This window comes from Lissotriton helveticus, chromosome 3_1 (assembly GCF_964261635.1).
Source record: "Lissotriton helveticus chromosome 3_1, aLisHel1.1, whole genome shotgun sequence".
Lineage (NCBI taxonomy): Eukaryota > Metazoa > Chordata > Amphibia > Caudata > Salamandridae > Lissotriton > Lissotriton helveticus.
Genome location: NC_136061.1, coordinates 782,742,777 through 782,769,705, shown reverse-complemented (window position 1 = coordinate 782,769,705; position 26,929 = coordinate 782,742,777). Strand labels below are relative to the sequence as shown.

The 26,929-nt window shown below is 44.1% G+C and overlaps 1 protein-coding gene across 2 annotated transcripts in view; it reads left to right on the top strand.

Moving 5' to 3' along the window:
• Positions 1 to 26,929, top strand: part of COPB1 (coat protein complex I subunit beta 1) — a 296,632-nt gene that overhangs the window by 168,032 nt on the left and 101,671 nt on the right. For both annotated transcript variants that reach the window (XM_078681014.1, XM_078681015.1), the window contains exon 14: positions 12,762 to 12,882. In XM_078681014.1, the coding sequence (XP_078537140.1) occupies positions 12,762 to 12,882 (121 nt within the window). The remainder of the gene's footprint in view (positions 1 to 12,761; positions 12,883 to 26,929) is intronic.

The window sequence follows — 26,929 nt, the reverse complement described above, 5'->3', positions numbered from 1 at the left end:
CCACTTTGCATGTGAGTGATATTTATCACTAATGACATGCAAAGTGGGCATGCCAAGATGTTAGCGACTGGAAACAGTCGCTAACATCGCTATCTCCTATTATCAACTTTTGGAAATAGTCGAGATAAGCGCGAATATCTCCAAAAGCTACCACCTGCCCTGAGCAGTTCTTAGCCATGTTATCCAATGGGAGGTGGATAACATGGCTAAGAGCATTAGCTCGGTAATGCATGAATATCGCTGAGTTTTCAGCGATATTAATGCATTGCGGTCGTTTTTTATCGTATTTGCGATAAACCTTGATAATAGCAAGGTTTATCTGCGATAATTTCTGACGGTAAAAAAATCGTTGCTAAGCATCGTTAGGGATAAATATCGCTTAACTTTGGTAATATGCCCCAACGTCTGTTAACGTTCGATTCGAAGGAAATCAGGAAGTGTTGAAAAACATTGTCTGCGCCATCTTGTCTTTTTTCAAATGCCACACTTTTGTCGTGCACGGCAGCCATTTTAGATGCCTTGACCAGACCCACTCTGTGCACGCTGTCGATCCTTAGCATGGCTCCCCACCCTCGCAAGCATCTCCCCCAGGCAGTGGTCACCCCCGCTCTCTGTCTTATGCATGGGTAATAAACCTCCCCCCATCTGCGCTGCTCTTCCCTGAGAATCACACCCTGTGCCCGCCCGACACCTCCCTTTCGCCCTATTCACTACCGCACCCTCTGACACTCCTTTTCCTCTGTGTCCGATTGTCCAGGCTGGTCCTAGGGTATCAGCTAGCCCTGCAGATGTAGTTTATGGCCACAGCTGTAAAGAATCACCCCTCTTCAAAGGAGTTATAGTAGATCAAGGCCCACACTCGATGAGATCCGTCACAGCAGAAGCGTTGCTATTATCTGAAAACCATCCTGTATTGTGATTGGGGAGGGGACCGAGCCTGAAGCGGAAGATTCCAGGGATGACTCTTTGTACATCAAAGTTTTTACAATTATGTGTCACATTAAAAATATATAGCACTCCGACAAAGTAGTAAGATTATAAAACTTTAATAATTTATAAATATATACAAGAAAACAAAAATAGTAATAACATATAAACATTTTTAGGGAAAAACAACGAAGTAGCGGTCGGCTGTGCGAATAGTCCCAACGCAGCACAACGTCCAGATTTCCGGCGTGGGGCGTCGCGGGGGGTGGGTCATCAGTAGCAAACTGTTGTGCGAATAGTTCCAAGGCAGCAGAACGCGCTGAAATCTAGATGACACGAAAGTGATGTCTAGTAAGTTGCCACCCAGCAAATAACGGCGTGGGGCGTCGCGGGGGGTGGGTCATCAGTAGCAAACTGTTGTGCGAATAGTTCCAAGGCAGCAGAACGATGGCACCAAGGTGATGTCCAGTAAGTTGCCGCACTGGTTTTGGTATCCTACAATGCTGCTCCGAATAACGGCGTGGGGCGCCCCGGGGGAGGCGGCGTGAACGGGCCTCTCCAGGTGGAGTGTCATCTGTTGTAGTGGGGCGCCCCTTTACCGTTTCAGTTGCCATTCCGTCCGTTTTTGGTCCACTGTGTCAAAAGCCGCAATTCAGCTGAGTTGCGCCCACTCTTGCGGTGCAGCGATAGGCGGCTGTCACAGGACTCTCAAAATGGCGGCAGGCTGTTTCCTTTTTGGGCCTGGTCCACTGAAATGGCCCTGGGACACCTTGGAAATCGGACGCTTGTCTGCTAGGTCTTGGACCCCATTCTCGAAAGCGTCCCCTCCGCCTTGAGAATTCATCAAAAGTTTTGGGGGCCCCGACTCCTGCAGGCTTCTGGTGGGGAGCGGCTGCCATGATTGCTCGCGGAATGACCACGACTGAGCTACGAGATGGTGGTGCTCTCATGCTGACGCCAGCTTCAGTCTGAAACATCCAGAAACAAGGTGGGGCTTTCATCGTTTGGGGGAAAAAAAAAAGTTTTCATCCAATGAAAAGTGTTGTTTTTAGGTCATATGATCAAGCCTTCCATCATTAGGAAACCAAAAGTAAAATGAACCAATGAAAAGTTTTATAAACAAGTCACATGACCTGTTATGCGGCATAGGGTATAAAATGCGGAGAAAATACGTTGGCACGTGAGGCGGCGTCAGTAGCGGACCGATGTGCGAATAGGCCGAAGGCAATACAACGCGCCAAGATCCGGATGGCACCGAGGTGGTGTCATAGTTGAGAGTTCTGAGCAGCGGTTGTAACACTGTCTGAAGCTTATTTGCAGCTGCTGCAGCTTCACTACGCGCCAAGATCCGGATGGCACCGAGGTGGTGTGTAGCAAGTTGCCGCACTGGTGTGGCCATCCAACAATGCTGAAAGTCGGCGTGGGGCGCCTCGTTGGCCTGTGAGATGGCGTCAGTAGCGGACCGATGTGTGAATGGGGCCGAAGGCAGCGCAACAATATTTTCGGAATAGAAGACACCACTAGGCGCTGAGATGCCAAGATCCGGATGGCACCGAGGTGGTGTGTAGCAAGTTGCCGCACTGGTGTGGCCATCCTACAATGCTGAAAGTCGGCGTGGGGCGCCCCGTTGGCCTGTGAGTTTGCGTCAGTAGCGGACCGATGTGCGAATAGGCCGAAGGCAGCACAACGCGCCAAGATCCGGATGGCACCGAGGTGGTGTCTAGTAAGTTGTCGCACTTCTGTGGCCATCCTACAATGTTGAAAGTCGGCGTGGGGCGCCCCGTTGGCCTTTGAGATGGCGTCAGTAGCGGACCGATGTGCGAATGGGGCCAAAGGCAGCGCAACAATATTTTCTGATTTGAAGACACCACAAGGCGCTGAGATGCCAAGATCCGGATGGCACCGAGGTGGTGTCTAGCAAGTTGTGGCACTGGTGTGGCCATCCTACAATGGTAAAAGTCGGCGTGGGGCGCCCTGTTGGCCTGTGAGATGGTGTCAGTAGCGGACTGATGTGCGAATGGGGCCAAAGGCAGCGCAACAATATTTTCTACAATATTTTCGGAGTAGAAGACACCACAAGGCGCTGAGATGCCAAGATCCGGATGGCACCGAGGTGATGTCTAAGTTGCGGACCGATGTGCGAATGGGGCCAAAGGCAGCGCAACAATATTTTCTGAAGAGAATACACCACAAGGCGCTGAGATGCCAAGATCCGGATGGCACCGAGGTGATGTCTAGCAAGTTGCTGTACTGGTGTGGTCATCCTACAATGCTGAAACTCGGCGTGGGTCGCCCCATTAGCCTGTGAGATGGCGTCAGTAGCGGACCGATGTGCGAATAGGCCGAAGGCAGCACAACGCGCCAAGATCCGGATGTCACCGTGGTGGTTTCATAGTTGAGAGGCACTTCATCTGCAGTGGGGCGCCGAGATCCGGATGGCACCGAGGTGATGTCTAGCAAGTTGCTGTACTGGTGTGGCTATCCTACAATGCTGATAGTCGGCGTGGGGCGCCCCGTTGGCCTGTGAGATGGCGTCAGTAGCGGACCGATGTGCGAATGGGGCCAAAGGCAGCACAACAATATATTCTGAATTGAAGACACCACAAGGCGCTGAGATGCCAAGTTCCAGATGGCACCGAGGTGGTGTCTAGCAAGTTGTGGCACTGGTGTGGCCATCCTACAATGGTAAAAGTCGGCGTGGGGCGCCCTGTTGGCCTGTGAGATGGTGTCAGTAGCGGACTGATGTGCGAATGGGGCCAAAGGCAGCGCAACAATATTTTCTGACTGACACCACAAGGCGCTGAGATGCCAAGATCCGGATGGCACCGAGGTGATGTCTAAGTTGCGGACCGATGTGCGAATGGGGCCAAAGGCAGCGCAACAATATTTTCTGAAGAGAAGACACCAAAAGGCGCTGACATTCCAAGATCCGGATGGCACCGAGGTGGTGTCTAGCAAGCTATGCAGTTGAGTTGTGTGCGCACTTGCGGCGAATAGGTCGAAGGCAGCATAACAATGTTTTCTGAATAGAAGACACCACAAGGCGTTGAGATTCGTTTACCACCGGGGTGATGTCTAGCAAGTTGCCGCACTGGTGTGGCCATCCTACAATACTGCTCCGAATAACGGCGTGGGGTGCCCGAAAGGGGGGGGGGGGGGAGCCGGCGTGAATGGGCCTTCCTAGGTGGAGGCTCGTCTGCTGTAGTGGGGCGCCCCTTTACCGTTTCAGTTGCCATTCAGCTGAGTTTCGGCTGCTGTTGATGCTACAGCGACAGGCGGCTGCAAGAGGACTCTCAAAATGGTGGCCTGTTCTTTGGATTTGGGCCTGGTCCACTAAAATGGCCCTGGGACAATCTTAGAACTCGGACGCTCGATTTTTTTTTTCCTTTCCTGTACATGCAAAAAAAGGTAAATGCCCGGTACGTTACACGCTTCATCTGCCACGATGAACTCTCCAGAGGAACCGAAAAAAAATATAGTTGTGGTAACTATACCATGCATCGTCATATGGAGAGGTGGCACCAATTAATTATAGTGCTGCATAAAAGAGAGATTTGGAGGAGAACCCCTGACCTGCTAGTACATTCATCAAAGAAGTGGCACTGAGAGCTTCAGAGGCAAGGGAAACGGTCCCAAATATTTAGAAGAACTTTGGAAAGATTAAAATGACATGTTTAGATTGTGGTAAATTAATTTCATGTGGACAGATGAGTGTTACTCTAATAAATACAGCATATGAACATCATCATAGTCGATGGTTGGTAGAGACATTTTGACTATATCCTGGACCTGCCCGTCCTCGCCCAAAATGGCGCCGGAATAAATGGGACTCGTAACTCCTTGTTGTGTACTGGTTGCAGAACCTTGAAATCACGAGATACGTATGCAGTTTTGAAGCACATGGCGGGCGGGGACGAGAATTGATTGAATATTTCGACATCCCTATTGATATTAAGTTCTGATGTGTTATTGATTACTGTACTGTTGAAAGTTCGAATTAACGTCACCCATGGTACTTGCCCGCAAATGTATATCTAGATAATTTTATTGTAACTGGCCCTGTCATATTTTAATTATAAAATGTACGTCCACCGATTCCGTAACTGTTAGACACCTTAGTTCTTGCAACCTAATGGCCCGCCCGTTACGTTCCTCTACAGTGTAAATGTCTATTCATCATATACGATTACAGTTTGCTCCGTGGCAGGCCCACGTGGTTATAGGCTCGTATTTGTATAATGAAATTTTCACAATAAAGGTTTTTAAAAGAAAACATGGTAGTAGTATATACATTGGTAAAGTTTTTAATAATAGTCACTGTTTTAGAATCATTAAAAGGCAAGTGAAATAAAGCAGACCAATTACATGAAGGGTAAAAGGTATAATACGAAGGAACGCAGTAAAGATAAATGGTCAAGAGCTGTTGTGTTTTCTATTCCTGCAACATAAAGTGATCGATAAGAATCTCATATTCAGGCGTATCGGCGACTAAGACAGCAGGTCGACCCTCTTTTGCTCAACGGCTCCGTCATGGGACGAAGAAACGCTCTTTTTCTCGAAAAAAGAATATATTTTACTTGCAGGACAGTTGTAAAATTTCCGGGAAAGTACATTAGCCTGGAACATTATAACATATATTTAAGAAAAAATAATGTTCGGAAGTAATGAAAAGCGTAATTTTTAGGTGATATGACCAAGCCTTTCATCATTACAATAAGAAAAGTAAAATGAACCAATGAAAAGTTTTATTAACAAGTCACATGACTTGTTATGCTTACGTTACGCGATGCGCGCCCCGGATGACTTCCGGATGCGCTAACGCGGCGCGTCATATGACGCATTACGCGACAACGCAGGTCCAGAATATAGTCAAAATGTCTCCACCAACCAGCGGTCGGAACACAACCCCTTTCAGCAGGCTAAATAGTTCTGTTAAATGACAACAGAAGGGACAGGCAACAAGAACCATCAGTCAAAGAGGGGAGGGCTAGTTCTTCTCTACCGGGTTACATTGGGGCGCTACCGGAACTGATCGAATTGGTAGTCTACAGTGTTTCTGGATGTTTCAGACTGAAGCTGGGGTTAGCATGAGAGCAGCACCATTTCGTAGCTCCGTTGTGGCCATTCCGCAACCAATCATGGCAGCCGCTCTTTATCGTTATTTTGGGCGGGGTGGGTGGCGGAGCCGAGCTGTTTTGCAGCCATCATTGTGTGGAGTTCAGTTCATCTCACTAGTTTTGTATTTGTCATGAGGGGTTGTTCCTAATGTTTCTATTTTAGCGAGGTCAAAAAGAGATCCCATTAGTGGCCTACTGATTTTACTCGATTCCTTTTCTTTTTTTTTACACGATTTTTCGTTATCTGCAAAGACTAAACAGAGTATTGCGACTGTGTTTGTTTGTAAATAGAGAATGAACCAAAGAGAACTAATTCTAAAACAGTAAATACTTGGATAACAATCAATCAAATGGAGAGAGAAGCAGGCACGACGGATTACAACGGGGGCAAAGGCCTGCGTTAACTACCTTTCACTATCTGCAAAGAGAGAGTACTCCTAATAGAAATGAGGGGGGGGGGCACCATTCAAAGCAGATCAGTGTGCATAAACACGAAAATGTTTTCACTTACCACGTACTTGACATTCGACAGCTTATGATATTTGCTATTAAAAAACCATTGAAATTCACTGAAAAAACCATAGGTTATAGACCATATATAGTTAGGAATTAGCATTTACAAAACCTTGAAAATTCACTGAAAAAACCATAGGTTATAGACCATATATAGTTAGGAATTAGCATTTAAAAAACCTTATTTTACTCACACAAAACCATTGAAATTCCATATATAGTTAGTTGCACTAACTATATATCGCGCACCCGCAATCCACTGCTGATCATGTCACATATTACATCATTCATGACATGGTCAGTGACATCACTGATGACATCACTGATGACATCTCAAATGACATCACTGATGACATCACTGATGACATCTCAAATGACATCACTGATGACATCTCAAATGACATCACTGATGACATCTCAAATGACATCTCAAATGACATCACTGATGACATCTCAAATGACATCACTGATGACATCACTGATGACATCTCATTTGACATTACTGATCACATCACTGATGACATCATTCATGTGATAATACGATGAACCTCTTCAGACTCTAATATAACCTTAGATACACTCAGTGTAAACAGACACTCACAGACTGTCACTCATCCATGGAGTTACTCACACACCTAGTCAGTCATGCAAAGAATCAATCACACCTCCATTTCCTCAACTATACAGTTATACACACCTTACTTATTCAAACATATACTAACACATATTTACTCTATTATACAATCCCTGATACAAGTTCACAGTGATCCATACAGCCACTCACACATTCACTGGCTCTTATGCACAGTTATTTATATATGTCAACTCTCACATGTACTGTGTTTTACATATGTACTTACTTTGACATGCAGCACTGAGATATCCATTCACTCACCAATACACTCATGCACACAGTCAACCGCCCATACAGCTGTTTCCACATGCACTTTTGGAACCCATACATCTAGTGAATCAACTGCTCACACATCTATGCACAGAGTCATACACCTCCCAGCCACCCACACACACACACTCAGTCTCCCATACAAATACTTGGGCAACCAATCAATAACCCATATAGTTACTCATATAGCTACTGATCAACACATGCAGCAGTTTACAGAACAACAGACATAATGATGCACAAATTAAGACAGTTTAGTCACTAACCCATGCACTCAGTGAGACACATTTAATCACTCACTCATACAGTCAGGCATGCACCTACTAAATCCTTCATCCAGACACTTATACATCCACTCATTCTTCAATATGTAAGACATATTTTAACTTTACAGAAACATAGTCACTGGATGTTGTCATCAGTGATGTCATCAGTGATGTCATTTGAGATGTCATCAGTGATGTCATCAGTGATGTCACTGACCATGTCATGAATGATGTAATATGTGACATGATCAGCAGTGGATTGCGGGTGCGCGATATATAGTTAGTGCAACTAACTATATATGGAATTTCAATGGTTTTGTGTGAGTAAAATAAGGTTTTTTAAATGCTAATTCCTAACTATATATGGTCTATAACCTATGGTTTTTTCAGTGAATATATGTGTGTGTGTGTGTGTGTGTGTGTGTGTGTGTGTGTGTGTGTGTGTGTGTGAGAGAGAGAGAGACAGTCTCTCTTCTCCCCCTCTTTCTCCCTTTCTCCCCCCTTTTGAGGCATTAATACAAATAATGTAGATTTGCCTTTTAAAAACAAAATCTACTTTTTGGTGCATGAAATGAATGTTGCAGTATCTTCATAGAGTAAACCAACTGTTTTAATTATGAGTAGTATGGGGTGTGATTTTTAGCGCTGTACATATATTAAAACCGTGTGGCCTGGGTTGGATAAATATCTTTGTTCAAAACTACTTTGAAAATCTGTGTCGTATAAACAATACTTGCAGGCATTATAACATTTCTAATAAGCCTATTTGAGCTGGACAGTGATCACGAGGAAAGCCACAACTCACATCATCAGTTCATTCACTCTACCTACATCTTATTCACATGAGGAAAGGATGTTGTCCAACAATAGTGACATACCAACAAAAAGCTCAGTGAATGACATTAAAGGCAACAAAGATACAAACCCTTCTTTACACAAAAGAAAGCTACTCTACCTAAATTGTTTGCTGATGAATATCAAGGTCAGTGAACAAATAGTTTTATAAATTTTGATCTGTGAAGGGAATCCCTTTCAGATCTGGAGGGTAGAGAGACCCTTTCACCATAATTGGATTGGTATGGGGGTTGTGGAGTGGGTATACGTTCTCCGTATTTAATGAAACGTCCAACCTCTAGGTATCCCACCTTAAATGCCTGGTGTGATCTGTTTTGGGTTAAGGGGGAAGGGAAGCTAGTCTTCACATTGACCCCACACTTCTAAATACAGGGAAGGAAATACTTCCTTTACTTTAAATAACCCTCACACACTCTGGTAGTGTTGTGCTTTATCATCGGGTTCACCCTGACTCCTAAAGGTCTGGGTGGGCTCAACTGTCTTTCAGGTAGTTCTTACAAAAAAAACCAGGGGGCTTAGCTAGAGATTAAAATTCCCTCAACTGCTCCAAAGTATCCCTTCTTAGTGGAATACGCTGAACGAACCATTGCGGTGTACCGTATAACCCTGATGAAAGCCCTGGACCTATCTAGGTCTTAGGGTAGGGCTGAAACTTGTTGGTTTGACATGGGGTCTTAGGACCATCAAATCCTAAAAACCTACATACTTTTTAATTTTAACATCCCTGACTACTCTTTCAACAAAGGGATATCTTGGAGCAGTTTAGGGAATTTTAATCCCCAGCTAAGCCCCCTGGTCTTTTTCCTGTAAGAGCTTCCTGAAAGGCGGTTGAGCCCATCCTGACCTTTAAGAATCAGGGTAAACCCGATGATGAAGCATCACACTACTAGAGTGTATGAAGACTAGATTACCCCTAAACAGATAACACTCAACATTTAAGGTGGCATACCTATATGTTGGACAGTGAGCAAATACAGCATTCCTCCCTGTCCTGGCCCCATCTTGTCTGGGGTCCCAATAGACTAGTGAGAAACTCTTTGTGGGGTGCACAGAAAGAGAGAGACTTTGTGATGTGCAAGTGTGGAAGGTGAAACTAACCCCCTCACCCCTACCCCTCATTAACTCAGACTGGCCTATTTTGCCAACATCTAGCTTCCCTTTGTCTAATTGTCTGGAAGCTATAAACAAGAACCTACTGTCAGCTACACCTAATCATGTGATCCAAGATCAGGCTGCAGGCACCACATTTTTAGGACAAGAAGATACCAACATTCTAAAAGTTGCACTTCTAGAATTGTGAGTAAAAATCTGACTTTACAGTGAGTGTTTTTAATTACAGATCTTTACACACCATAACCGACTTGCTCCCAATTGGCAATCACAGCTTAATAAATGTAACTAGGTAACTACAATGTTGTCCTATTGTAGAAGTAGGCCCTGCAGTAGTAAAAAGCTAGTTTTTTGCCACTAGGACATGAAAAACAAAAAAAAGTACATATACCCTACCCTCTGTGCTTTCCAGTGCCTACTGTAGGGGTGACTAACATGTATTAAAAGCAGGGTTTGGGCCTGACAAATTTTGTGTGTTTTGCCAGGTCGAGATGGCAGCTTAAAACTGCACACATAGGTTACAATGGCAGGCCTGAGACCTGTTTAAACAGCTACTTAAGAGGGTGGCGTAATCAGTTCTACGGGCCCACTAGTAGCATTTAATTTACAGGCCATGAGCACATATAATACCACTTTACTACATCCGCGGCCTTTGCAGGTAAGAGCGGTGGGACGGGGTGGGGAGGGGAGGGATTTCTAAAGACTACAACGAGGGAAAGTTCAGTAAATCAATAATTGTTCCTAGTCATAGTTTGTGGAAATCCCCCACCCACCACTCTTTACCTGCACAGGCCTAGCGGCTACTTTACTAGGGATTTAAATTAAATTGACCAATTGAGTAATAACCAATTCTTCCTTGTTTAAAGGACAGAGCGCACGCCTTTTAGCACTGGGTAGCAGTGGTAAAGTGTGCAGGGTCCTTAAAACCAACAAATACTATTTCAGAAAACAGGAGGGCGAAGGCAGCATGTTTGGTGTGAGCCTGCAGAAAGGAACAAGTCCAACACTATACAAGCAGTTGAAATGTTCTTACAGCTGACATAAATTACTCCAGTTTTCATTTTACAGAGTAGCTTCTTGTAGGTTAGTCCATACCTTTGTATTTGGGACCACATGTTCTAGTCTGCCAGAGAAGATGTTGAATTAGATTAGGCTTCTATGTGCCGAGATTCCGGAACGCTTTAATGTTCATACAGTCTGAGAAAAAGCCTTTAAAGAGATGAACTAGGTTATCTTTTTAAGTCTGCTGCTAGTCAAGACACTTAATATTAAAAAAAATGTGTGTATATATATATATATATATATATATATATATATATATATATATATATATATATATATATATATATATATATATATATATATATATATATATATATATATATATATATATATATATATATACTTATACTTACATTGCCTTTTCATTAATTGGTCTGTTGTGTCATCCACAGTTTTCTTCTGCCCACGACCGCACTGCAAGTGACAGTACTATGCTGTTTCACAAGAAGCACATCCACACACATAGTAGTTCCCTTGAGTCCCATGTACTACTAAGGCAAGGAACGCTTCTGAGATCCCCCAAAAAATGTTTGCTTTTAGCCGTGGATCTTTTTATGTATTGTCCAGGGAATTACTGCACCCCCAACAAAGCAGTTATACAGAAACTATGACAAGACAAGCATGGACAGCTAGCACTAGACCTATTAGCTTTGACAGTGCTTGTTCTAAATGCAGTCTACTTCTGCAAAGGGTATTTGGCTAGATTTTCCAAATTGTTTTCGGTTGAAAAATAAGATAAGTACTCAATTGCAGCATAGTACACGAACACGGACGTCAAGGAAAACTAGTATGAAAAACTGGTAGATGGAGTCTGTAGAAAAGAGTTGTGAAAACTCGCACTATACCTTTATGGTCTCTATCTAAAAACACACGCATTCTTATACACACAAACACCAATACACGTGTGTACACACTCGCACACTCTAGTGTACGCACCCACACAAAATCATCCCATCTCTCTTCCTCTCTAATTGAACACAAACCATTTTCGGACATAGGTCAACAAAACAACTTCTTCCAGGAGGAGCCTAACTTTTTTTTTTTTTCTTTTTTGAAGCAAGTGAAACATAAATGCCAGTCCATTTCATAGTGCACACAAACACTGGAACACATAGTGTAAGCTTGAGTGTAAATCAGTATGTATTGCTTTTGATCTTTACGACTGAATGTGTTCCTTGCTTTAAGGAAGGGACCTCTTAGACAAAAGATTGCGTATTAATACTCTAAGGTACCATGAAGGAACTTTATAGTGCGCACAGGTGCCAGTGTATTAGTCTTTGTTGCCAGTGTAGCATTTACGCTGTATCTATTTCAGAAATATGAAGAAAGTTGATGATGAATTAATGCAGGGTTTGTATTAAAAACCGATTAGCAACAATCATCCATTCATTTGCTTAAATATTAAGTATTTTGTATATAGTACACCAAACTGTTCAAGTATACAAGTTTAGTCTTTGCTTTCCCTATAATGCATTTGCCATGGTGCAGGTCAAAACTGGCAGAGCTGACATTGAGGTACAGCAAGTGGAGCATGGCCGGAACCAAGCAAACTCCACTTCCTTGCTGTAGCCTGGAGCACATACTCCATACGGACAGTGCTCAATATGTAGCACACTGTCTAATACTTCACACTGCTGCCCTGTCAAACAGTGGTAGCATGCCAGAAAACAGAGAGTGAGATGCCCTCACCAACTACAGCTTCGCACTTTCCAGCAGCCCAGATTTCTGGGAACCATTGGCAGTGATTTTTATCAAGGTTTTCAGACCTTTAGTCCCCATCATTCATAGAGTAACCCTATTTTGAATGTGCCAAGTTAGACTGTCAATAATGTGTTCTAGCTAGCAATGTTATTAAAGTTAAATCGGTACAGTTAGGAGTAGGAACAAACTTAAATAAAAGAGAAAAGCTACTGGAGTTAAATTGTGTTAATCATTGTTCACTTTTTCTGATGGTAATGGTGCTGCTGCCTTTAACCTTGGCCTTATTTCCTATTTATTTTGCTTTAGACCTCCACTTAGGGGATTCCTGCTTGAAGGAGACTTTTTTGTTGCTGCCTCACTTGCTACTACTTTGACCAAGATTGCACTACGTTATGTGGCCCTAGTTCAGGACAAGAAGAAACAAAATGTAAGTCACATTTTGAACAAGCAGAATTCGTACTATTTTTGTGAATATACATTCACAATGTTAAACTGCAATATTACGTTTGCTGGGTTTACTGTTTTTCATGATATTTTTGTGATGTTTGTCTATTCCATACATCACTATTCTGATTGGAGGCTACCATTGAATTCTAGCTGTAGAATGTGATGATATATTAATAATGAGCATAATAGTTGTGACCATTCTATCTAGGATTGTCAAAGAGAAGGACTTTTTAACAGTCCGTCAGTTTACATTGGCCCTTCATGGTGCTTATGATGTCTAGAATATTAGTGAATGCATCAGTGTGTGGTGGCAATTTAATGATCTGTTTGTCACTAGTCTGCAAGCATGTCAAAATGTGTAGATTCAAATTTTATTCCAGTTTTAGTGTTTTTTGTTTTTTCGTTTTGCCTTTGTCTGCTTTGGTGATTTTGTTCCTTTTTCTCTTTGTTTATTTCTAGGCTTACGCTCTACCAATAAGTTATTCTCTAACAAATTGATTTGTAAAACCTATTTTTAGTTGCAAGTGTTATTGTCTCTGCATGTGGCATTGTTCACCACATGTGCCTAGTCTGGTAGAACAAGATCTTTGCAATTTGAGATCTACAAATATAATTGTCATAGAATCTACTGACTCATGCTGTGATCTTTATTATTATAGACATTTGAGCCTCTATTGGTTTATTCTGAGCTGTGCAAAATACCAATTACTGTAAAAAGAATGCATATTACAAGGATAGCAGGGATTAAATGTTAACCTTGTGTGCAAATGTTCCTTGCATTCTTTCAGTGAGTTTTCATTAGTTGTAGAATCTAAATAATCATAGATTACAACTATTTTGGAGCGACTAGGCAATTATCTACCTGTATTATGTTGCCAATCTGTTACTGGCAAGAAATTGAAGAATGTGCATTTTCTGTGTACTGTTAATCTTCTAAAAGCACACAATACAGGTTAATTCACAATTGTGATCAAGTCCAGTTATTTTATTTAACTTCAGAATGATCTATCGGCGGTTCTTTCTGCTTGATGAGAAATTTGTTGGCATTGTGAATCTTTTCTGAATTCACATGCTGTGCATTATTCTGCAATCTAGTGTTTGAGTCTGGAATTCTCTATTATTTTGTAGTCCTTCTATGTTTATGTCTCCCCTAGGCAGCGCTTGCGCTGTCTCTTCAAGACATGCTGTATTCAGGATATGTAGATAAAGCGGAATTACTGAGAGAATTAGGACAAGTCCCAAAACATACACTCATATGTGGTGAGCCCAGTTGTGTGTCTGCCGTATATCTCAAATAGTTCTATGAAACCTATAGGAATCTGAGGTTCAAAAATAACAAAAATAATATACCATGGTATTTTATACATACATGGTATATTATTTTTGTTATTTTTGAACCTCAGATTCCTATAGGTTTCATAGAACTATTTGAGATATACGGCAGACACACAACTGGGCTCACCACATATGAGTGTATGTTTTGGGACTTGTCCTAATTCTCTCAGTAATTCCTCCTTGTCCCCTACCAATAAGGAGGCCTCCCTCTTTTTTGATATATGTAGATAAAGCTCCACTTCCCACCCATCTTTGTAAATTGCTCCTGTCCCTATCCTGTGTAAAAAGGTGGCTTTTGATTGGTCAGTAGGCTATGTAGTCCCTCCTTAGTACCGCCTTCTCTCTTCTTGTGACCTCCCATGAGGACAGCCCCTATTACATGTGTTTTTACATCCTAGGTTTTAATTACAGCCTCAAGGCACTACTTTCTTAAAAAGGCCTTCAGACAGGACACTCACTTAGTCCGAAACTAGATTGCCAGTGATTACTTTAATCGCTAGCATATCTCACATTTATAGTAGACCTTCTATAAATTTCCCTTAATCAGTTCCACATATAGTTCAACCTAATCTGGAATTAATATAATCATTAATTTGTCACTTTTCAAAGCTACTAATTGTATACATGGACATAGCTATTTGAATGTACTCGCTGTACTGTCTTGCATGTAATGCATAACGGATAGGGTAGATTTACCATATCTTCAGTTTATGATGCTTACTAGGGACCTCTAGGCACAGCTTGCGCTACTTCCCGAGACGAGCAGTGCTATTGCCTTGCTCACTAGGGACATTAAGGTGCAGCTTGCGGTACTGCACCTACCACATCTCATTTATGAGACCTATAAATTTCCATTCTTCAGCTCCACATAGAGTACAACCTAATCTGGAATTAATATAATAATGTTGTCCCATTTCAAAGCTACTAATTGAATATGTGGACATAGCTATTTGAACATACTTGTGGTACTGTCTTGCTTGTCATGCATAATGGGTAGGGTAGATTTACCATATCTTCAAAGTTTATGATGCTCACTAGGTACCTCTAGGCGCAGTTTGTGGTACTGCACCTAGACAAGCAGTGCTGGTGCCTTGCTCACTAGGGACATCTAGGTGCAGCTTGCTATAATGCACCTACCACATCTGGTTTATATTGGACCTTCTATAAATTTCCCTTAATCAGCTCCACATAGAGTAAAACCTAATCTGGAATTAATATAATAATTATTTTATCACATTTCAAAGCGACTAATTGTATTTGTACTTGGTACTTATAGTCATTGCTTATGGAAAGCAAGGCTGACAGTAACTGCACCTCTTTTACTGCCAGCCTTCCTGTTCATAAGCAAGGAATATAAGCACAAAGTGCATGTTTAGGTACTGCTTGCAGGTTTTTAAAACACAGACAAAAGACATTGTCATTTACAAAGGCAATAGCTCAAATTCTCGAAATGCGAGACCTATTGCATTGCAAATGCTGGTTTTTCTTCTATTGGGTGTTGACTGACACCCTTTTTGGTGCTTCCAGTGATGTTGTACGCCCTCCTCCTCCGTAAGCTCCCACCTTTGGTCGCCATCTTCAGATTATTTTTTCCGCTGTTGAGTCTGGATGTTTGGCTTAAGACTCCAACACAAAGAAGTTGGTCAGAAGTTCGCTGAAAGTTTCAACTAATTTGGAGAAGAACACAGACAAAGAGGTACCAGAGAAGAAATCGAGAGGCGTCTATTTGTCTCAACGTTTTTTAGGCAATAATTCCTGGACAGGGGCTCCTGGTAGGGCCTAATGGAGAAGACTCCATTCAAGTTCTGCTCTAATTGCAACTACAAATTCTCGCAGAAGTACCAAAACCTGGTTGCCAACTTTTGCCTGCCTGGAGAACATTGAAGTGAAGCCTGCAACTCCTGTGCCATGTGGGTGAGAGAAAGGCAGAGGCAAACACATCATATTAGGGTACAATTCCATTCCTGAGAGACCTGGGTATGTCGAGCGATAATGAGGAAAACGTCAGGGAAAGTACCAAGGGAGAAATATTAGACACCGACTTGAGGATTGTCAAAGGCCAGGCAAACAAAAAGGACAGGAGGTAAGAGAAATATAAAACCTGAAAAAAGGCCGCGATTCGCGAAAATTGGACTCCAGGGCATCAGAGGGAGCCTCTTTGTCGAAACACCAACCGAAGGCAGGCCAGAGACCGAGAACCCCTCGGATCCCACGAAAGAGACACCGCAAGTGGGACATCTCCTGAAAAGACCCAGTCAAAGAACAGTCGAGGGAAAGATTCAACCTCGAGAAAGGAAAGGTCTTGAGACGAGCATCGATTTACTGATTAGTCATCAAAGGATTCTTCGACACTGAAGAGAAAATTAACTTCAAGCCTCGTGCAAGTGAACTATCAGCAGAAATCGAAAGGAAGAAAAGGTGCATTGAGGCAGAAATGGCCACCTTAATTAAAAAACTAAAGGACTTCAACAAATCCATAAAGGTTGTCAAAGAAATGTAAACTCCTTTGGCAACAGCGTCTGAGGAGGAAGAAGAGGAACTAGAGGGCATGCTTCAGGGCTCTGGGAAATCCGAGTACACTGAGTCACAGTGGCAGGACCTGGATACAGATGCCCTGGAGGAAGGTGTGGACTGGTATCTGTAAAGGCCTTCACCCCATGACAATATTTATAATCTGATTACCAAGAAGGCTGCAGATAAACAAGGAGTTCAGCTGGAGGAAGAAAATCTGCTATCTTGTTTCCTGCTGGACACCCTCTTGCCATCGCAAGCCCGGGTCCACTTCCTGCCAATGTTTCCTAGCACCCTAGACCAAGAAAGAGAAGCATTAAAAGAACTCGCCACTTGTAGAGCTGTGAGTCCAAGGGCAGAGAAAAATGAGAAGTATTCATCTAAGGACCCAGCGTACATTAAGGGTACAGTGCCGGCTCATTCGATCATCATTGGAAAGACAGCACGGAAGAGGGCCAACATCCCTCCAACCTGACAAGGAGAGTAAAAGGATAGACTTCATATTTAGAAACCTTGAGTGCAGTGCAGCAAACCGGTGGTGCATCTCCAATTCCAATGCCCTCCTGAATAGATGTACCTACCACCACTGGGAGGATAGCTGAACTGATAAAGCACCTGGCAGATCAGTGCAAGAAGAGAGCTGTACACTTGGCAGAAGAGGGCAAATACATTGCAAACACATGCTGAAATTGGCAGTGTACGCTGATGATTGATGGGGATCACCTTGTGCCCTCACTCGTGGTGAATATTGGGATTCAAGCCAAAGGGACAGGCTCACATTCTAAATACCCTGTTCAGAGGGGAACAGTTGTTTGGTAGCACAGTTGATGACACCTTGAACCATCTCAAGAAAGCCCCCTATACTGCAAAGCCAGTGGGGCGATTGCAGGTTAGAGGAGGAATATGAAGACACAGTGCCATCTCGCAGGCCTACAGGGAGAGGCAGCTTCCAGTCAGGAACATCACACCAGACATTCTCTGGAAACAGTCAAACCGCAGCACTGCAGTACCAGCAAGAGGGACGACTGTCCCTTCGAGGAAGAACACAGAGAATGGGACAACCTCCCAGGGTTAGCACCCCTCCATTAACAAGTGACTCCCAGAAATTGCAGCTGCTCTCACCCATCACCAGTAGGAGCCAGAATAAAGAACTTCCTTCAGGAGGGGAGGAAGATAAGCCAGATGGATCCTGAACATAATACTGTTTGGATATTTCATAGAATTGGACAAGATGCTTCCAACAAGGGGACCAAAAAAGATCAATTCAAAAGAATAAACCTCTTGTCTACTCATGACACCCCTGCACCCTACGTCCACGGCCTTGGGTGGCCCAACCAACGGTGTCCCAGCATTCCCAGGCATCCAGAGTTACCTCTCCAACTGGTGGTCACCACCAAAGGATCTTAGTCCCCGAGCCTGCAGTCTTTGCTGCTACCGGAGCATCCCCATTGAAATCAACAGGGCGCACCCGAAGCCAAAACAGCACCCTGCACCCAGTCGCCCCTGTGCCGCTCGGGTGTACTTTGGGTGCTAACTCTGATCCCCCTTTGCCCTGAGCCGAACACCAGGAGCCTTGCTCCCACAACCTTGTGCCCTACTCATGAACAGCCACCAACCAGAGGCCCCCTATCCCCCATTGGGCCAAAGCACTCTACATCTGGCCGCCCTAGTGTCTCGGAGGGTGTTTTAAGAGTGCATCCTTGACCCTGGAGGAACCCTAGTTCTAACCCCAGAATACCAAAACACCCACAAATAAGTACTTACCTGCGAAGCGTTAACTTAATTTCCTCCCATAGAATTGCATTGACTGCTTTTCTTGAAATTATTTTAAGTGTGGAGTTGGTTTGTTTGGAACATTGAAAAACTGCATATGTACTAAAAGTTATTTACTTACCTTTTGTTCAGGAGATGTCTCAGTGTGATATTTGGGCATATCACACTGATTAGCAAAAGTAATCTGAAAAGTAATCTAAAAAGTAACGTACACAGTAATCTGTAAACTAACTAAAAGGTAATTTCAAAATGTTGATTTACCTGCAATTCAACCAACTGCATTTGAACCTGCATACAACTGTAAAACACTGCATAAGATTTTGCAAAGTATTAATTCACTTACCTGCAGCAGGCTTGGCTTGGTTCTAGAAATAAAAGAACAATTTTTGATAAAAACAAATTGGTCTGACTTCAGTCTTTGAGTGTGTGACATAATTTCTTGCCTAAGTGTGTACAACAAATGCTTAACACTACCCTCTGATAAAGCCTTAATGCTCGCCCACATTACCACAAACTGAGAGTAAGGTGCGAGCTACTTTTACCTCTGCCTACCTTTGGGGTTCCACTGGACTCTGTGCACACTATACCTCATTTTGATATAGTATATACAGTGCCAGCTTCATACACTAGGGTACTAGTTACTAGGGACTTACATGGGGCAGAAATACCAGTTTTTAAGTAAGGAGCACTGGCACAGGGCACCTGGTTGTGCACCTAGTTGCCAGGGACCCTGTGCACTGCCTTTGTAATCACATCAAAACTAGGCAAAAAGCAGGAGCTAACTTTGCAAAAGAGGCACTTTCTGACACTGTGTCAGAGGCAAAGTGTAGTTTTGAGGCGCTCAACCGGAGTCCTTACGAAAAGGTGTGCAAACTGAAGGAACTCTGCAAAACATTGACCCTTGCCCATGGGTCCTAACCTTACTAAAGCTCACCTGCAGACCCTGCTTCCTGAGAATGATAGCGCCCTGGCTAGGGAAGAGAAACTGCAGACCATACAGAAGGGTGAAATGTCGGTGAGACTGCATAAATGCAACAAAAGCTCTATTGTCTACAGTATCAAACAACTCTTATTGATAAACCCGCACTGATTCCAGTGGTGGATTTATTAATACATGCTCCTGAATGAACCTACTACTGATTTGCTGACTGACCGTTTTTTACCAGCCTCTCACCAGAGATAGGTTTCTGAACCCCAAGGGTGAGGGCCTTTGCTCTCAGGAGTTCAGAAACCAAGCCTGTTGGGGCAGAGGGTGTTTACACCCCCTCCCATAGATGGCCTGCAGATTAGCATTCCAAGGCAGGGGAGCTTCAAAGAGCCCACCGCCTTTGATATGCAACTCTGGTTACCCTACACAGGAGAGGATGCCACCCTCCTTTGTCCAAAGCCTTGGGCACCTGGACAAGCAGGAAAATTAACTGTGCAGGAAGCGTGTTGCACTGCCAGGCTGGACACACCTCTAGGGTGACCAGCTGTGTGTCAGCACAACTTTAGAAATTCCACCATATTGTGTGTGGTGGAATTAGGAATTCTGAGACCGGTTGATGCCCACTCCCCAAAGAAAGTGGTTATCTAGGGGGGTAGTGATCACAGGGCTAAGTAGCCATTGGCCCTCACTCCCCTCAACAAAATTGAGTATTTGGGGGACCCCTGATCCCAGATCTTCAGATTGGTATCAGAGGAGGAGTGGACAAAGAAGAGTCCTGCCACAAGAACTGAGGAGCAACGACTGACTTGACACCAACCCGGCAAGCCTGACTGGTGCCCCAACAAGTGTAGCAGTATCCAAGAAACCCGGAGGGATGTCAGTGTTTCGGCAGTTTCCTGAAGAAACACCGTTGGACTATAGGTACTACTCCCTTGCAGCTGCAGGCACCAAAAATGCAAGGTGCGGTCCACCGAGCTGTTGATACCCGGCCTGCCCGACCCAGCAGCCCCGCAGGAAGATGTCCCTGTGCTCCTAAAGTCCAGATCTGTCCTCCCACTGATTAAGAGGACACTGGGAGCCGCACAATACGAATACTCTGTGTATTGGTCCCCTTGTGCAGCCAAGGTTTAATGTGCCCAAACTGGACACCAATTTAGAGGAAGAATGGCCTGCATGTCATGGGGCTTTAGGGACAGTGAGAGCCACTTTGTGAGTGGCCCAACTGTCTTGTTTACCCTGCTTATGCAAAACAAAGACCAAGAGGTGAGTCTGTAACTGCCGCCACCTGACGCATCAAAGCTTCTATACCCCCGTGCTCCAGAGCCTGAGTCCAAGGAAGGTGACGGCATCAACATGATCTCCAGACTCACAAGGCTTAAGCCCATCCTTGGGTTTTCCCAGACTGGATTTACACTTGCCGCCTGCAGCCTCTGTATGAAGACCCCTCCAACCACGAGACACCAAAACACACTTCAGCACCTAAGCCCTACAGCCCGAGAAGAAGTGGGCATGGGGTGTCCCTGTGTGCCCAAGGATCTCAAGGGTTGAGCACCCTATAGGTCCATCGAACTGGTTCTCTAGTCACTGCTTGCAGCCTCTTTTTAACCGGGCCATTCTCCCAGTTAAGTGAACGCGATACTTGACGCCATGACATAGCACTGCATTCAGATGCCCCAGAGCCTCCCGAGGTGACCTGTTGGTGTGGCCTTAAACCTTTGCCCGCTATTCACCTTAAGTCCTGAAGAGCAGTCCCGTATGTTGCTGCTAAGTTACCTAATGGAATACATGTTTTTCTTCCATAGGATAACATTACCGATCCAGAAACTGCACCAAGTGTCCATTTTTGAAAACTGTAAAAATTCACAACTCGGGAAAGTACTTACTTGATTCCCATGACCTTGGTATCTAAATTTATCTAAAATTATGTGTTATTTTTATGAATTGCTGTCTGATTTCTTGTGTGTGTCATTTATTTCTGATGTGTTTGTAATAAATGCTTAGCACTACCCTCTGACATGCCTAACTACTCACCCACACTACCAAAAAAGAGAAAATTTGGGATGTCATTTGTGCCTCTGTAATTCCTTTGGGGTTTGCTGGGACTCTCTGCACAGTGTACCTCATTGTCATGTACTATATAGGGATCCAGCTTCCTACACAGCCTTAAAACGCTTTGCCTCTGCTTTGTTGCAGTTTTGATAACACACATAATGGTAATTCCAATATGGAATGTTCAGTTGCTAAGGGGCACACTATGACCAAAAATCTCTAACTCTGGGCATACAACAATTTACTAACCTGTTTCTTAGAACAGAGGACCATCAAAGTGTAATTTCCCATTTTGGGCTCTTTCCTTACTAGTTACGTTAATTACAATGTCAAAAGGGAGTGCAAAGGGCGGTAGAACTGTTGCTCTACCATAATAGCCCATGTTTAGAGAATTTCAATTGTTATGACAAAAATAACAGTGATGGTACTAAAGGTTTTTTTTGGGCTAAATTACCTGTTGTCTGTCAAAGGCATATGAGAGTTTCTCATAATACAGACTTTGTGTACCCAACAGTTAGATAATCCCATTAACTCCTTCCCGAGGCATTTCAACACTGACCCATCTGCAGCCTTCACAATACAATGTCTGTTGGCAAAGTAGAACTGAGCCATTACTCCATTGTCATCACAAGAAAAGGCCGATCATGTTGTTGACCTTCAGTGCTTTCATCTTTTTACCAGAAGGTTTTGTATCCAGGAATGGAGCTGTACCACCCACTTATGAAGCGTGAATCTCCTCCACATTAACATACTTTGCATTAGTCTGACGTTTAGTGGTTTGGTCTGGAAAATGCTTTGGTTTGCTTGAACTTTTTTATTATGGTTTTCAATCATAGGATGAGTCAAGATGATGCACTAGGACATCATCATAATTCCTCTGTGCCCAGAATATAGTCTCCATCTTCAGATTGTTTTTAAAGCATTGGGTTCAGAAGTAAGGACCAGAGCTCTTTGTTAAAGACTGTTAGAAGTAAAACAAAACTACATATATGCTTGAGATGGAGGAACTAGTAGATGAAACACATCGAAGTAGAAAAGAATTCGATGATGGAAGAATGAAAACCATGAAATTCGGCGACACCCGCACAGTTACATTGGAGCTCTGCCACAGGATCACAAGGATGCCAGAGTTTGGTAACAAGAGCATGTCAACAACAAGAAAAAAAAACAGAGACAGGGTTTTTTGGGGATACTTCTAGCACAGAGGGTGACAGAAAGTATAGTCAAAGAGTAACTGTGAACACGGAGTATCTTCTTATTTTTGTGGTAGATGGTGAAGGACACGAATGTGCATGTCATTTCGGTTTACCTAAGAATCCGAAGTCTGAAGGATGTCTAGCCTTTGCTGCCTTCCAGCAAAAGACTTGCACAAGCCAAGAAATACTCCCATAAGAAACTGTGAATGTTGTCAACTGAGGACTCCATTGTAGCCAAGGAGACAGAATAGGCTCCGAGAGAGCAGTATGTGTTGAAATATGACCGTGACCAAGCCTAACGGCGAAACGCGTCGGCTTTTGTAACTGTTGCTGCATTAAATGAATTTGAAGCATCCTGGAGTGTCCCGACCTTTTCTGTGACTGGATGGTGCGCAGGAAGTATATATATATATATATATATATATATATATATATATATATATATATACATATGCCGCCGAGGACTGGACCTCGGTATTGGCCCCGAGTCAGCTTTGAAAGTAGGCTGACATGGGGGAACTTTTTGCCGGCAATAATGGACAATTGTGCTAATAATTTTCATCACAACAGGAAACCAATGCACTGCCCACTGGAGGGTTGTAAATATGAACAGCCGTTTGAACCACAGACCCCATAATGCAACATTGAAAGGAAGTGATTCCAAAAAAGAAGTGCCATCAGAGGAAGTGAAATCAATGGAAAACATTGGGCTGTGAAACACACGGCGTGTTTTAGGTGCAAGGCTCACCTTCGAAATAGTTCCATGGGGAAACGAAACACGTCAGGACTATGCCTTATCCTGTTGTCACCCATCAATTAAACGGCCAAGACAAAGCTCCGTGTGCGGCTCAATTTCTTTCCAGTCAGGGAGAAAATATATATATATATATATATATATATATATATATATATATATATATATATATATATATATATATATATATTCAAAGAATCGTGCCCTGACTGTCTTCTGACGATTATCACCGTTGGTATAAGAAGGAGACGTGTGTGGAGTAATTTTGAGGGGTGTGTCACCTTGTAAGGCCATCGTCGTAAGAGGCGAGGGAATCTGCATCCTTTGGTAGGAGATATATGTATATTTCCTACCAAAGGATGCCGATTCCCTGGCCTCTTAACGACAACAGACCTGACAGGGGGACAAACCCCTCAAAATTACTCCACACACATCTCCTCCTTCTATCGACGGTGATAATCGTCAAAAACGCTCACAGGAATTGAACTCTGGCTGTCTTCTATTTTTTAACAGCAACACATACATACATACTGAGGCCATTCCTAAAAAGATTTTTATGATACAGAAAAAGCGTAGGCCTACAATATCTCATGAGGAAATCCTTTCAATAGGTAAGAAAAATCAATTGACACCAAGAGAACAACAGTTGGTTGTAAAGAGAAGCGAACAGAACAAGCATTTACAATGCAACGGTTTCGCCTTTGGAAAAGTTAGAGCTATTGGCATTGCAAATGACAAAATTTGTATTTATGTGTTGGTTTTGAAAACATAAATAAATGGCATTGTCATTTACATTGCCAATAGCTTAATCTCTCGCAAATGTGAGACCTACTGTACCCTACGGACGAGCTCAGCAGACAGCAATTACTACCACACACACACACCCAGAGCCACACACACACACACCCAGAGCCAGCCACACACACCCAGAGCCACACACACACACACACCCTGAGCCACACACACACAGAGCCACACACACACACACACACACCCAGAACCACACACACACACACACCCAGAGCCTGAAGAGCACCCCATACCAACTAAAGGCGCTGCAGACCAGCCCCACCGACACCTATCCAACTCGTGAGGGCAGACTGAACTTGAACTGACGCCGGAGCAGTAAATGCAGATAGATTCCTTAGTTCAGCCCAAGGACTACTCATGAATTGCAGCCCAAATGCAACTCTCACCTCACCCCCATCTAAACTACTGCTTGAAGAGATTTAAAACAAAATAAGTCACACACGCCAGAATCAATAATGAGTACAAATATAAATATATTGCATAGAAACACCCCTCAATCATAAGCCGTAGTCCCTTCACGTAAAACACACCCATGAAACGCCGCCCTCCCAGACTGTGTACTACCAATTTTGAAATACACTTATGGACAGAATGCGGGCGTCCACCCATTAAAGACTATCACGTGCGACCACCTCAGTTAATTAATTTAAACTCCCCACTGCATCTCACGCGGTCCACTGTAGGTCACAAGAACTTCTCAGCATCACACTGGCTCCCCCCAGGCGCCCTCGCTCCCCTTCATGACATCCGAGCTGCCGAGTCCCAACAAAGGAAATGCAGGCAGAAATCACAGGCACCCACCTTCACGGAGCCACAGAGCAGCAGCTGGGGTACGAGCCCCCTTTGTATCCTTCCAGAACTTTCCTGCACGCCCCGCGTCAGGGGGGCTCCAAAGGCACGGGCGCTCCTTTCACTGGGGTGAGCAATGAGAAACAGCAAATATAGTAAGATGATGTATGTAGCGCTGAAACTTTTCAGACACACACCCCCAGTCACTTTTAAGTTAAATCCATCATCGTTCTTTTGTTCACTTCACCACTCCAGTTCAGACCCACCCATATGCAAATCAGTCTTGACCCTTCCCCCTCATGGTAACAGTCCAGCCCTAACTGCCAGGCCAGGTCCTTTCTTGACCGGAAACAAGTATCCTAGGACTGGGGGTGAGTGTCGGGAGAGTTTCAGTGCTCCGTTCATCATCTCCTTGTGTTTGCTTTGTTCGCCCCAAGTTGGCAAGGTATGCCCAGGATGCTTGTTTCCTGTCCACAGGGTCACCCAGCAGGAGCTGATAACACAGGGTGAACACTGACGTCCATTAAAGAGTGTACAGACACCCCAAGACATTGGTACCAGCCTCAATATCCATTATTTGTTTGGGGGAGGGGTGCTGGAGGCAACATAGCAGTCTGTTTGTGTGATGTACAGTCCTAGCAACAAGGTGCCTGGCTGTCAGTATGCTGTGATATATATATATATATATATATATATATCACCCGGGTCGTTATAGCAGTACATTTCCTTTAGGCAGCGCAGGCCTGTCAAAGGGTGTTTTGTGCTTCCCAGATGTTCGTTTTGACAGCCCCCGAGCCTGCAGCTGTGCGGGCCAATGCTTCGCCCCTCCCCTGTGTGTTCACCCTGCCCTCTGCACCTAAAATCTCCGTCGTAAACTTGTGTTCTTCAGGGTTGTCTAGCATTGTGGGGGGCTCGTAAGGGAGGCAGGCGATTGCTTCTGTCAGAAAGGCCTCTCTACCAGGGCACGTCGAGGTGGCACCTTTCAGTGTCACCGTTTGGCTTTGTAGACCTGTCCGTGCAGGTTACACTGACTGCTCAGCTGTGCAGCACACGTGCAGGGCCTCCGGACCGAAGGAGGGGGGGGCAAAGGTCAGAAATGAAAGGCTTAGTGTCCGCTCTGCCCATAAATCACCTTGGAGCCAGGAGCCAGTTGAGAACATCCAGCACGGCAGGAGTCGGAAAGTGGGCTGTGTTGCGCACACCTGAAATGCTCTGACCGGAATATCTCCAACATGTGGCTTCACGTCATGCGAGCCCCTGCCCTGATTCTTTCAGCCATCAACACGTTACATTGTAGCCTAGGACATGTACTTTCTTTTTTTTAGCATCGCAAACCTGAGCTCAAGAGGATGTGGCGTCACCGCCAGAGCTGCCGACTTCGGGCTAGGGTACCAAGTTCGAGTCTAGGCGTCGGTTCAACATCCTGTGATTCTGGGCAAATCACAATATCTCCGTGCATACCAAAATAAAAAAAAATGAATGTGTCATTTTGTAACTTAACTGGTGCTCATGTAAAGCGCTTCTTGTTGAGTTTGCGCTATATAAAACTGCAAATAATAAAACAAATATTGCAGCTTTTAAAGCTCCATGAAGGCTAAAAGGCCCTGTCCGGCTAGAGGGTGTCGTACATGGAATTGATGGCAAGTGGCCCGTTGGCAGCTGGGCGGACCGAAGGAGGGGGGGGGGGGGAGCAAAGGTCAGAGATGAAAGGCTTAGTGTCCGCTCTGCCCATAAATCGCCTTGGAGCCAGGAGCCGGCTGAGAACATCCAGCACGGCAGGAGTCAGAAAGTGGGCTGTGTTGCGCACACCTGAAATGCTCTGACCGGAATATCTCCAACATGTGGCTTCACGTCATGCGAGCCCCTGCCCCGATTCTTTCAG